This window comes from Limulus polyphemus, unplaced genomic scaffold (genome assembly GCF_000517525.1).
Source record: "Limulus polyphemus unplaced genomic scaffold, Limulus_polyphemus-2.1.2 Scaffold375, whole genome shotgun sequence".
Taxonomy (NCBI): domain Eukaryota; kingdom Metazoa; phylum Arthropoda; class Merostomata; order Xiphosura; family Limulidae; genus Limulus; species Limulus polyphemus.
The window spans coordinates 46258-59153 of NW_013665985.1; the positions used below are offsets into that span (position 1 = coordinate 46258).

The 12896-nt window shown below is 33.0% G+C and overlaps 1 protein-coding gene across 1 annotated transcript in view; it reads left to right on the plus strand.

The window, feature by feature from the left end:
• The window catches only part of LOC106457800 (probable 3',5'-cyclic phosphodiesterase pde-5), an 84473-nt gene that overhangs the window by 28410 nt on the left and 43167 nt on the right, over positions 1–12896 (plus strand). Inside the window, exons 3-8 of the mRNA XM_022383860.1 lie at positions 3970–4044; positions 4748–4903; positions 6809–6846; positions 6985–7146; positions 8704–8744; positions 11839–11941. Of these exons, the coding sequence (XP_022239568.1) occupies positions 3970–4044; positions 4748–4903; positions 6809–6846; positions 6985–7146; positions 8704–8744; positions 11839–11941 (575 nt within the window). The remainder of the gene's footprint in view (positions 1–3969; positions 4045–4747; positions 4904–6808; positions 6847–6984; positions 7147–8703; positions 8745–11838; positions 11942–12896) is intronic.

Consider the following 12896-nt stretch of genomic DNA (forward strand, 5'->3'; position numbering starts at 1 on the left):
CAACAAACATGTATGTTTTTGTGGCTGTCTCTGTAAGCACATCAGTGAGAATACAAATCAAGGTTTCACGTTTGTGTCTCTCGCATTCAGGCAAAGCTTCCAACATTTCTTCTGTGCATTGTTGAACGAAAGTTCCGACATTTTCGAGGGGATTTAACTCTGGAGAGTTCCAAATCCACATTCCACCACTTTTTCACGGACCACTCTTTCAAGTTCAACAATTGTTGAGGCATTAATAGGATTTTTCAAATCTGGCATTGCGATGTGTCGATTGGAAGACTTGAATTCTCGAAGCATGTCTGCGACTAGTTTTTGAGCCATCCCGGAGGCAGCACATGCGACACGAACCTGAATTCTAGTGAGCACCATGATTCAAAAGTGTTTGCAAAAAATTAACTTTGAAGAGTCAAACACCCAAGAGTATGTTAAAATGACCTTTTCTCACTAGTGATGATATTCGCGGTCCTACCAAGTTCGTCATTACTTCGGGAGAAAAATTGTGATTTATTTTGCAACACCCCTTATTAGTTTCAGTCAGCAAGAAACAAGCTCTCAACAAAGATTTGTGAAAATATCTACAGAAAGGTAAGATTATAATTTTCTACAATAGTAATGGTTAGACATAACTATTAAGTAGATTCTTTAAATCTAAACTTTAGCAAAACAAATCAGTTTATAAAGCTAAACATGAAATTAATGTATATTATTTAAATGTTTAAATAAGCGTCCTTTTCAGGACAAGTAAAAGTTATACAATATGTTAATTATAGAAATAAATTAGTGGTAAGCGTTTTACATATAAAATGTCAGGAAATGCAAAACTATGGCATGCAAATTAGATGTAGAAGCAAAAAAATATTTTTAGTATGTTAAATGTGTACTATTGTTCAATATTATATAAACGAAACATTAGGTATGATGAAATCCTTTCAGGACAGATAATTGTAAAAGTATGTAAAGTAAATTATTGGCTATGATATAGTATTTGCCTCGTTGAAATAGTAGATAAATTAAGATAGTATGTGTAATAAAACTGACATTCATAATACTCTATGCTATAGTAGTTGTCTTGTTAAAATAATGGTTTTACTTGTAACTTTTTGGGAAATATAATTAATTCTAGACTACAATATTGATGACCTAATTACATGTTGAGACAACCTGGGATAAGCCCATCATTTTATTGAACTATCCATTTATAGAAACAGCACCGCCAATAGAAATTTATTACCACCATCCACCTATACAAACACTATTCTTAGCAACACTATCTGCCTATAGAAGCACTGTCAGCCTTTGTAAAACATATATAATATGTAAGTGAAACTATAAAATACCAGTGAACATGTGTCAAATGAAACATATGGTCAAGAACCTATTTACTGTCATACAGAATGAAAACCATAATTATATGGGTATTATTTTGGGAAATATAATTAGTTCTAGACTACAATGTTGATGACCTAATTACATGTTGAGACAACCTGGGTTAAGCTCATCACCTTACTCAACTATCCATTTATAGAAACACCATCCACCTATACAAACACTATCCGCCTATAGAAGCACTGTCATATGTAAGTGAAAACTATATAGTCCCTTTTAACATGAGGGAAACTAAATATTTTGTCAAGAACTCATTTATTGTTATTCACAATACATGAAAATATAGTTAATAAAAATAATTGTTTTATTTATAAATATAGACGTTGATGACATGTTAGTACAGCAATACACAATTCATCGACGTCATGACCCTAGCAACACGACCTCAAGTTCCACTTTCTGAAACTATGATGCCACCCTCCCTACCAACACGTCCTCTGGTGCCACTTCATGGAACTTTGTCTCCTAGCAACATTGACTAACATTCGAACTATGATGTCACGTGACATCTCCTGCAACGTGCTTTCTGGCAGCAGACAACTTCCGTCCTAGAATAACTACTTATGAAATATTTAGGCCGCTAGGAATCAGCTGTAGCTATTTTATAAAATACTTTGATTTTGCTAAGTCGTGTTGATAATAGCAGTACATATCTTATGAAATATCTTGCTTTTATCGCACCGTGTGAATAACAGCAGTGAGTATTTCATAAAATACTTTGGTTTTACTAAATTGTCAGGTTGACGTTATTCCTTATATTATACGATGATCTTGTGAGTCTATATTATAACAACAAAGCTAACAGATGGAATAACCAGACAGTTAACCCTTGTAATAGCGTAACTGATTCGATTATCGGTAAATTTTGTAAAATCAGCCAACTCTTGGGCTATTCTTGTCAAACCAAATAGTGAGATTTGACCATCACTCTTAGAAAGCACCCACGACCTCAACGTACACAGATCGATTATTATAATTTTGTTTGCGCGAACCATGAAACTTTAGCCGTCATCTTAACCATTGGGCCGCGCTAGGTCCATAACGCACATTAATCAGTTCCATTTCTAAAGCAGACAACTCTTATCCCAGGAAGACATAGTGAGGAATGGAACAAGTTAAGAAAACTGATTTACTCTATGGATGTTGATCGTGAAACTGATTGATCGAGAAAGTGGACCTGCTACATAATATTTAAGTGAAATGATATTGACCATTTTCTGTGTCAGAAGGCTTTAAAAAGTTTACATTTATTGAAATTAAAACCGTATTCAAATACAAACGAAATGATATTTCACGAAAATAAAACGTCGGAACTACATGGAATTTAGGCTAAATTGTCAAGCTGAAAGTTCAAAAATAAAACACACACTCGCGAACTTTAAGTAAGTCTTGACTCTTTGAAAGCAGAAGTTAATTTCATTGGATTACTTTCACAATCCATATTTTATCCATAGCTGACTAATCACAAGTTGGATCAGAAGAAGCCAGAAGTACCTCTGCTTCATATGAGGGTAATTTTGGCTCTAAATCTCTCATTAAAAAAAAAAATTCTATTCACGGCAAGAAATTGATGATAAATTAACATACGCCTTTGATGTATTTACCTGTTTCGAAACTAGAACTCAAAAAGTTTGTCGTCATATTTTGTCAACACCACCCACCCTGAACGTTTTTTATTTTAATTCAGTAGCCCTGTCAGTCATTACTACTTGCTCCTGTCTTCATCGTTACCATTGTTAATAAAATCTTCGTTTCTTACGTTTTCGTACAAAACCTTTCATTCAACCAGCGAAAATCCAGGTGTTCGAACCACCAATAATAGTTATGGTGATCATGTAGCTGCGATTCTTTCCGTTTCTTGGTATAACACACATATAAATAATAACGAATATATTATCACATCGGAGTTTAAGTCGGTGAAATAAAACTCCTAAAACTGGGATTATCCTCATTTGTTAAGTTTGTTTATCCTCCCATATGCATGTGTGTAAAAAGGGATAAAATCAGAAGTGTAAACATTATCAAACACTTTGCATTGTCGTAAGACAAAATGCTGAACTTTTCATTCCTTACATACTTTTTCTTGGACCAACCATTTTCCATTTGCTTCTTACACCTCAGATCTATAAGATTCTTCTTCAGTGATTTTAAAGTGTTTCGGTTCTATCTATAATATCTATGATATTAATAATTTTATTTTTCTGACAGCGAATAGCTTTGAAACCAATCGTTGTCAGAGTCATTGGTACTGGTCTTGTATTTGACCAACCGAGTAGAGGAAATGTGTGCCACAGGCGCACCCATTACGGCCGGGTCCTGGACACGCCTTAGGGCCCTTGAAGCTCTTGGGTTCTAGATTAAATTTTGTGCATTCTCCTGCTTTTCCTGAGAATATTTTTTCTAATTTTGATACATCTTTACTGGGACAGATTGAAAAATGGAGGAGTCCCCGTTTCCTACGCCACTGTAATTTGTGTTCAATAATTTCACATGCACTTAGAATTCCATAAACGCCTGTATGAAACGAATACAGACCACAGAGTGTGGTAAATACGTCATTAACTCCTGTTACTTCTTTCCTAGGTGGCAGCAAGCATCTTAGTGTAAGTCCTGGAGGGATGACGAGGAGCACATCTCATGATAACCTGAACAGAAAAGGTAATAATTGTACTAAGCAAATGAAATGCTGAATATACCAACACTAGAAACCACTTGCGGTGTTGAAATAAACATATTAAAATCTGCTGAGAATTATTAGTGTTTTGGAGATTTGTATTATGATTCAACATGATATAAGCACGAGGTCGATAACTGCATTGGAAGTAATGTAATAGGAATGACGTGTCAACGCAACTTACGTCATCGCGTTGATTTATGATTTGACTTTTGGGGAATTAAGTACTCGATTACTTGGGGACCATTAACTGTAACAATTTAAAATTTGACATTAACGTGACTTATGCCAAACGTACCATATTTCCAGTTAAGTTCATGATTCAAGTTAATTCATTTTAAATGTCGTTTTAAATTAATTGTAAATAATATGCTTTAGCTTACATTTGTCCATATTTCCGTAACTCTATACTAGACTTTCCATTATTCGGCAGTTTTATACCAAATTTTGCAATATTTCCCAAAATTTATTACTGAATTTTCCATCTTAGTTTTATAGTGGATTTTATCATTTTTTGTAGTTTCATAATTGCTTTTTGATATTTCATTATGCTTATTCCAGATTCATCATTCTTGTACTATTGTTTCATTGCCTATGATTTTTGGTGATTTTTATAAGACAAACCAAAAAAATCATAATTTGAAAGGTTTTTTGTTTGCTCTATGCACTCAAACTTTATCCGAGCAGGTTTGAATCAGAAAGAAGTAGAACATTTCCTCCAAAAGAATCCAGATTTTCTTGAAGACTATGTCATCAATAATGTTGAATCGGAGCTTTTAGAAAAATGGATGATCCGAAATATTCGGAAAACCTCCAAGAGGTCAACATCGAATGAAGTAAATGGTAGCGTGTCATTTCTCATATGTTTGTACTATTAACAAAAATCTAATGTTTAATGAAAACGTTGCATACTGATAAGAATTTTCATAAAATATAGCTACTTTAATGTCGATTTCCTTTTGTTTCTGCTCGGTTTTATTTTGCATCTAGTTCTTACCGTAATGTGCAGTCAGCACAGAAACTGAAAGTGCTATTTCATGTATTTAATATTTTTAACAACTTTTTATAACAACTATCTCATGTCTGATATGTTACGATTAAAGACAGGATTTTTAAGTAAGAATAACAATGAAATTAAAAAAAGAACTTCTTTGACTGAATCGTATGTTTGTGTTAAGCTCCGAATTAATAATTCACGAAAAGATTGGTCAGTCAATACACTATATACATCAAGGTGCTTTTGGAAACTTTTTGAGCAATTTTATTCCTTTTGTGTTTTTGAACTTCGATATCATTTACGCAATAATATATAAATAATCCCTTAAAGTTGTATATTTATGTTTCACACAAAATGTACAAATAATCCGGGCCCTTAAAGTTCTAAACTTCACAAATAATGAAACAAATATTTCACACAACAACGTACAAGTAATCCCTTAAAGTTGTAAACCTCACAAACTTCACAAATAATGAAACAAATATTTCACACAACAACGTACAAGTAATCCCTTAAAGTTGTAAACCTCACAAAATTCAATTTATATTCACGCAACAATGTACAAATAATTCCTTGGAGTTGTATACTTTACAAAATGCACAAAGAATCACATAAAGTTACATTAACGTTGTATAAACTTTTCCATAAAGTTATGTTTAAACACAGAGATTAGAATAAAGTTAAGATCACACATTTACATTTACTCTTATAAACTTAAATCAGGTAACTTTGAAAAGCTTAATTTCATAAATAATCCTATCAAGTTAAATTTCACACAAAAAATTATAAAGAATCCTATAAAAATTACGTGAACTTTTCTGCGACGCATTACTTTCTCGTGCAACAACGTCATGTACATTATCTGAACACAATCAATACATGAAAACTATATATAGCTATTAGTGTTCAGAGGATATCTGTTTCTCTTACCTCGAAACTTCGTATAAGTTATGCATTTATGTCCAAATACAGAAACTATTTAATATGATATATGGATAAATGTGACATAAAAACCATCTAATACGATACCCGGATGTGCATGGTAAATGTGACATAGTGTATCAAATGATTAACTCGTGCAGTAATAAAACCAAACATGAACATATTTTTATACGAACTTTACATGAGTATCTCTCAAACAGTTAGATAGATTTCGCTTGATTGTGATATAGTAACGTACTCAAGAGTGTGTCAACCAACATATCCACGTGATACATCTGACAATAATGAATATCACAGTTCATAAAGGAAGAACTCAAATCTAAATCCTCAAGTTTACTCTAGGCCAGTATTGTCCATTAAAGAAAAGATTAATGTTTTTGGGGCGTAAGTCGTTATTAAAGACTTCTGAAATATTTGAAACTTATTTAAAATTTGAAATTGGCCCCCGCAAAAATATATTCAAAAATGTATTGATATGTTTTGTTAGTTTTTTTACTTGTTACAAAGTAACCATCCTAGTTCAGTTGTTTTAGAGCAAAGCTATATTGGGCTATCTGCTGTGTCCACCGCGGGTAATCAACCTCCGGGTTTTAGCATAGTAAGTCCGTAGACTAACCGTTGTCCCACGAGGGAGCACCATTCTTCAATGTCTCTAGTGTCTGATTAATGTAACCACAAAGATATCCATTCATTCTGAGCAACAAGATAGATTTGTAATTTTTTATCCCGCAATATTAACAAAATCTGAATTTTCTAAGTTTTCGGAAATAAATTTTTACTGGTAATGAAACATGAACTTTAATTTTTAGGGCGGACGCAGAGGAAAACAAGTCTCTCAAGGTGGAAGGTAAGTTTGTTTCACACTGATTTTTTTCTTTTTATGACACTTCACACGTCAATACATTTTAGCTTGATTTTTTTCTATATTTTAAATACGTTGATGATATTTATTCGCTGATCAACATTTGGGGAATTTTTCTTTTAGTTTTGTGTGCACGCCGACAAAGGAAAGATGCTACAGGACCTTACTACAAGCCTTTACACAAGTCCTAACAAAGTCCAGGTTTTGTCGGAACTCGCTGCCACTATCGCTTCTGCTGTGAATGCAGAATGTTGGAATCTGTATCTGTATGATAAAGCAAATCAGGTAAAGATCCATTGCTAGTGGCACTATCTCTTATAACCTCTGTGGTTTGGAACACTAACACAGTTAATAAATATTAATGGAATCTACTTTTACGTGCTGTACTTGTAACAAAACGAGCCGTTAGTAACAGTATTCAAATCTTCGATCATCAAAACAAGGCAATAGTAAAGAAGTCATTAGTAAAAAAAAAAACGTAATTCTTTCTGTTCTCGTAAAACAAAGCAAGTCGTTAGTTACGGAACTCAGTTATTAATTTTGTATTCGTATAACAAAGAAGCCGTTAGTAACAGAGCCCACTTCCTCATTCTGTACTAGTAAAACAAAAGTTGTTAGTAACGGAACCTGCCCGCTTCCTCATTCTGCACTCGTAAAACAAAGCAGATCGTTAGTTACAGAACCCAGTTATTCTTTCAATACTCGTATAACAAAGAAGTCAATAGTCAATTAAATCCACTTCGTCATTCTGAACTCATTGTAACAAAGCAAGCCATTAGTAATGGAGTCTACTTCTCCACCTCTTCAAATTGAACTCGTACAAAAGTTGAGTACATTGTAGTAAAATGATTTTGGAGCTTCATCATGTATTAATAGTCCATGTCGTTACATCCGATTGGGCTCTATCCGACGATCATGCATCTTGACAACAACCCTGTAGCGTAATATCTATTGTAAAAGCATCCGTCATAAGACTGTCATGTCCAAAGCACACCATTCCTGAAATCCTTGATCAGAACACTTTTTTTATAATCTGAGTTTATAATGAATATTTTGCGTCAGATAGGGCTGTTACATACCAATTTTAAAAGCGATAAATTTTCAGGGGCATTACACAACTATGAAACGTTAAGTAATATACAAATATTACTGTAGCACATGCCCTTCCATCGCGATTTTATATCAGTTGTGGGTATCAAGTGACTTGCTGAATTGCATATTCAAAATTGTTTTAATATAACGTAATCAGCCTTCTGTGTGTCCAGGTTGTTTGAGTTTCTTTTCAGCATTTGTGTTCAGATTATGACCCGGTACACGAGTTAAAGCTTTTCACTACACCTATACTCTGAACATAGGTTACACCATTTTTTTACTGTATGGTCCAGAAAGTAAGTGGTAGCTTGATACTACATCTGAGTACAAGTTATCACCCATAGTATAAGTTGAGTTTTTTATTTTGTTTTTTACTGTTTCCATATTTAGAATATGACCAAATGTATAAGTCTGTATTGTTACTGTATTTGTAACCAAACTATGAGCCACAGAATAATTTTGAGTATTCTACCATATAAACGTCCAGATTTAACCCAAATAGACATTGTTTTTTACTACATAATTCTTTAGGTTATGACTTATAATCTTAGTTTGAGTTATGTAAGTTTGAATTTTTTATTGTATGCAAGCTCAGAGCGTGACGTTAGTTGTTTTATTTTACTGTAACTATGTACTAGTAAACAGTTTTTCGAGAGAAGAGGATATCTAGTTTAATTAATCAATAAACCTATCACAGAAATAACGTCGAAGGTTCTTTTAATTGAATCTTTGTTTTCTCTCTGTTCCCAGACTTTGCAGAGCTTCACAAGAGAAGACATAAACCGACCTAAGTAAGTATGTATGCGTGTACTTGTGTATGTACGTGTGTTTGTGAACAGGAATTATGTTTACAATAAAGAACACATTTCAGACTTCAGATTAAACTGTTTAGTGACCTTTTGTCACTGAATTAAAAGTTTGCATACTTTAATCACGTATCTGCTTTGGTGTTAAGTTATCACAACTAATCCATTAATTCGTCTTGATTTGTACTAGCTGTCTTCAAACCATATAAAAGTGCATTATTAAAGCATGAGCACAGCGTCGTTTTCGAATAAGTCACTACACGTTTTGCTTTTCTATAGCAATACTCACCAAATTTAGATATAAGGGTTGGTAAGGCTTAATTGTTGGTAAGGCTTTAAACCATGTAAAAGTGCATTATTAAAGCATGAGCACAGCGTCGTTTTCGAATAAGTCACTACACGTTTTGTTTTTCTATAGCAATACTCACCAAATTTAGATATAAGGGCTGGTAAGGCTTAATTGTAAATATCCTAAGTATCTGAATGAAAATAGTTAATCAGAACGTAACGTTTTATACTCAGTTACTATGTTAGATTATCAAACAAAATCTTTACGTATGAAGTTGTATAAATTTGTCATTACCGAAAGTTAAAAATAAAAACACGTTTGTCTTTAATACTGATTTACTATGTTAGGTTATCGAACAAACTCTTCACGTGTGTAGTCGTATAAATCTATCATCACTGAAGGTTAATAATATAAAACACGCTTCTCTTTGATACTCCATTACTATATTAGATTATCAAATAATTTGATAACCAAATACTATGCTAAACTATCAAACAAGGTTTTCACTCGTGTAGTCGTATACATCTGTCATCACTGAATTGGTCTAAGTTTCTTTTATTTCTTGATTACAAAATCAGCAACATTCGATAGAAGAAAAAAAGATTAATGTCTAGGACAAGTTCAAGAACGTTACTGTTCAGATATATACATTATTTTTTCATAAGGAAAATGTGCAAATCACACGTATTAAATTGTGTAATCAATTATGAGAGGTTGCTATGTTATCACTCGTTCTTAAGTTAAAAAGTAAATAGTGTTGATATTAGTTCTTGTGGTGGACGTATATTGCTGCAATGAATTGTTCTGTTGAAAATAGACTTAAGATAAGTTTCGTGAAAGATGCAATCATATTTTCAATATTCATTTAAAAATAATAATTAAAACTTTTAGTTGACCCAGTCAGTGTTTTTAATATAACTAGCGTGTCTTGTAGTAATTTGTTGCAAACTTTATATGTTTGTTTCGCTATTATTGCTACGAAGAAAGTTGTAGTTGGCTTGAAATCAAATCCTGTGCATGTCATTATAGCACTGACTAAAAGTACGCTCAAAACTATGTTTGCCCCTACATTTCACATTGTTGTAACAGTTGTTTTTTTTTTGTTTTTTTAACGAAGTTGACAATAAACTTTAAGTAACCAACTGGCAAACAATATTTATATATGGACAGCCTGATATTGAAACGGATAAATGACGACAGCGTTGCGACGCAGTAACGTAAACCTTCGTCGGATCCTGTTACTGTTTCAGTGTGTTTCATTGAAAACAGAGAAATGCGACTGAGCTAGAGGGCTTTGAAGTGTATAGTGTATAGCATGTAGATACAAAATAAACCTAATTGTTACTTAGGTCCAGAGATGTGATTGGATAAGATTGCTTAAATCTGATTGGTTGATTTCTGAGTAATTGATCCAATAGACATTAATCTCTAAATCTGGACCTCTGTTGAAGACTGGTTTTCTGCTTTCAATGTATATAGCTTCCTTAGTTCGTCTTGTTTTTTAGTTGTTGTCTTTGTCAATGGTTTTACAGCTATTCCAGACAATATAGTGTCCACTATCAATACCATGTCGAATAATAGGTGAATTGTATTTATAACGTGAACTGTACCATAATGATCCTTAAGACATTGTCCTGAATGTCTCCTCGCTTCTCCAATATAAACGATTCTCCACAGCTACCCAAGGTTTCCTCCATCCATCCCTTAGTTATCAGATGATCCATGATTTGTTTTGAACGTGAAAGTATGTTACGAAGAGTTGATCCAGGTTTAAAGTAAATTTGAAATTTCTGGGCAAAAATGACATTTTTTATGAAGGAACTCAAAATATTCCGAGAAAAACTCAAATTAAATCAAGAAAGAACTCAAAATAAAAAATGTTAGGAATAAAAATTGTTCATTAACTAAGCAAACATATTCTTTATGTGGGCGTGGCCCAGGTTAGGTGGGGTCGGATAATATCTACCCTATGGCACGACCTTTGGTCCGATGTACCGTCCTAACAGGTTTGGTTGAGGTTGGTACAAAGACCACTGAGTAGTTCGCAGACAAACAAACACTTTTTTTTTATAAGTATAGATTGTTTTAGTTTTGCAGAATGATTGAGAAGAGGTGTTAGTATTACTAATGATATAATTATGCATTATTCACTGGTCGAAACGTTTTGAAAATAATACACATAATAAAGAACGGAATAATAGTCCGAATAATTATAGATCGTTTCTCCTGGAGTTAACACCTGCTGACAAATGTCCCTTAAACAAATAAACTGTACTTAAAGTAAATACTAAAAAATAGCTCATAAGTATAACAATCTAATGCTTTTTTGAAAAGCTCTTTCAAAATAAATCGTTATTTCGGCTGTTTATACATATTCAGAAATAATAGAATGTCATCAGTAAGTCACACAGGAAAGCAGTAAAATGTTTAGTCTGAACAAACAAGTATATATTTATTGAAAAGGTGTTTTCATTTACTTCAAGTCTTAATGAAGTTTCTTAGTATAGTTTTATTTATTAATCTGACAGAACCTTAATGTTAAATCTAGTAAAATGTTCATGAAAAATAGTAATGCCAATACTTAAGCGTGTTGACCCTTATAGAATCATACAAGGTATAACCGTTATTAGAAAATAATATGACATAGGCTATTGAGCACTACAGGGCTACAGTATAAAGTTTAAATATGTCAACAGATATTATTATCACATGATAGTTATGACGTAAAGTGCCTTCTGAATGTGATGCGTATACACGAAACTATTAACGGTTGATCATATTTTTTTGTAGCTATGAAGGACCAATTTGTAAAATATCTATTGAGATTGGGACAACCGTGGCTGCTTTTGTAGCACAAACACTAGAGACCGTGAGAACAACTAACAAAGAACGGGTAAGTTGTGACGTAATACATATGGAAAATCAAAAATGTATTTTGGATTATCAGCGTATTTTATCGTTACCTGATGTTAAGGCAAAGGAGCATTTAAACTTCGACAGATACAGATATTGTATTAACTGAGGTACAAACTAGTGTCACTAGGGAAAAGATGCCCCTGGTGGTAAAAATTACAACTGTAGAAAGTAAAGAGCAGCGTAATTAATCGTCCAGTTCTTTGGATTTGTCTTCAAGTTGTTTGCAAACACGGTATACAGCAAACAGTACACATATTTTCTTCACATTGCCACTTGTTTGAAATAAAAAGTAAATTTTTTCTTCAACGAACCTGTTTTATGTCTCTTCTTTCTGTTCATTTTTACATCATTAAAATCTAATAGTAACAAGTTGAGAAACGGCATCATTTTTCGTCGTAAAGTTCTTAAATGTTTTTTGAGATGAATTTTATATAATTAATCACCCATAAGATCCATTATTATTATACTGTATTATTTCTATTTTCTTGAATAAGTTGACGTCAATTCTTGTCTAATAAGCCACTTACACGACCTGCTAGTTTTCTGCGGTATGAGAGTTATGAGAGTTTATGTTCAATGATGATATGAAATTGTTACAAGGTTACAAGGATTCCAGATTTTTTTATCAGCTATGAGCTTTTACAAGTTTTTTCCTGAATAAAAAGTTTATTCAATAGGAGCTACTGGCGGTTTTAAATGAAGCTTGTGTGTGTGTGGTTTATAAACTAGTAGTTCCTGCGCGATGAACAAGTTGTTCACCAGAAGTAATTGGTCATTTAAAATAAGTTTGTCAAGCATGCACAGCTTACTCGTCTCCTATGTGAAGTACAATTCGTTCCACATCAGTAACTGAAAAATTAAAATGACGTTCTTGGAAATTCACGAACTATTCCTTCCTTACATGATGTCCATATTTATTATGTTAGGTCGTC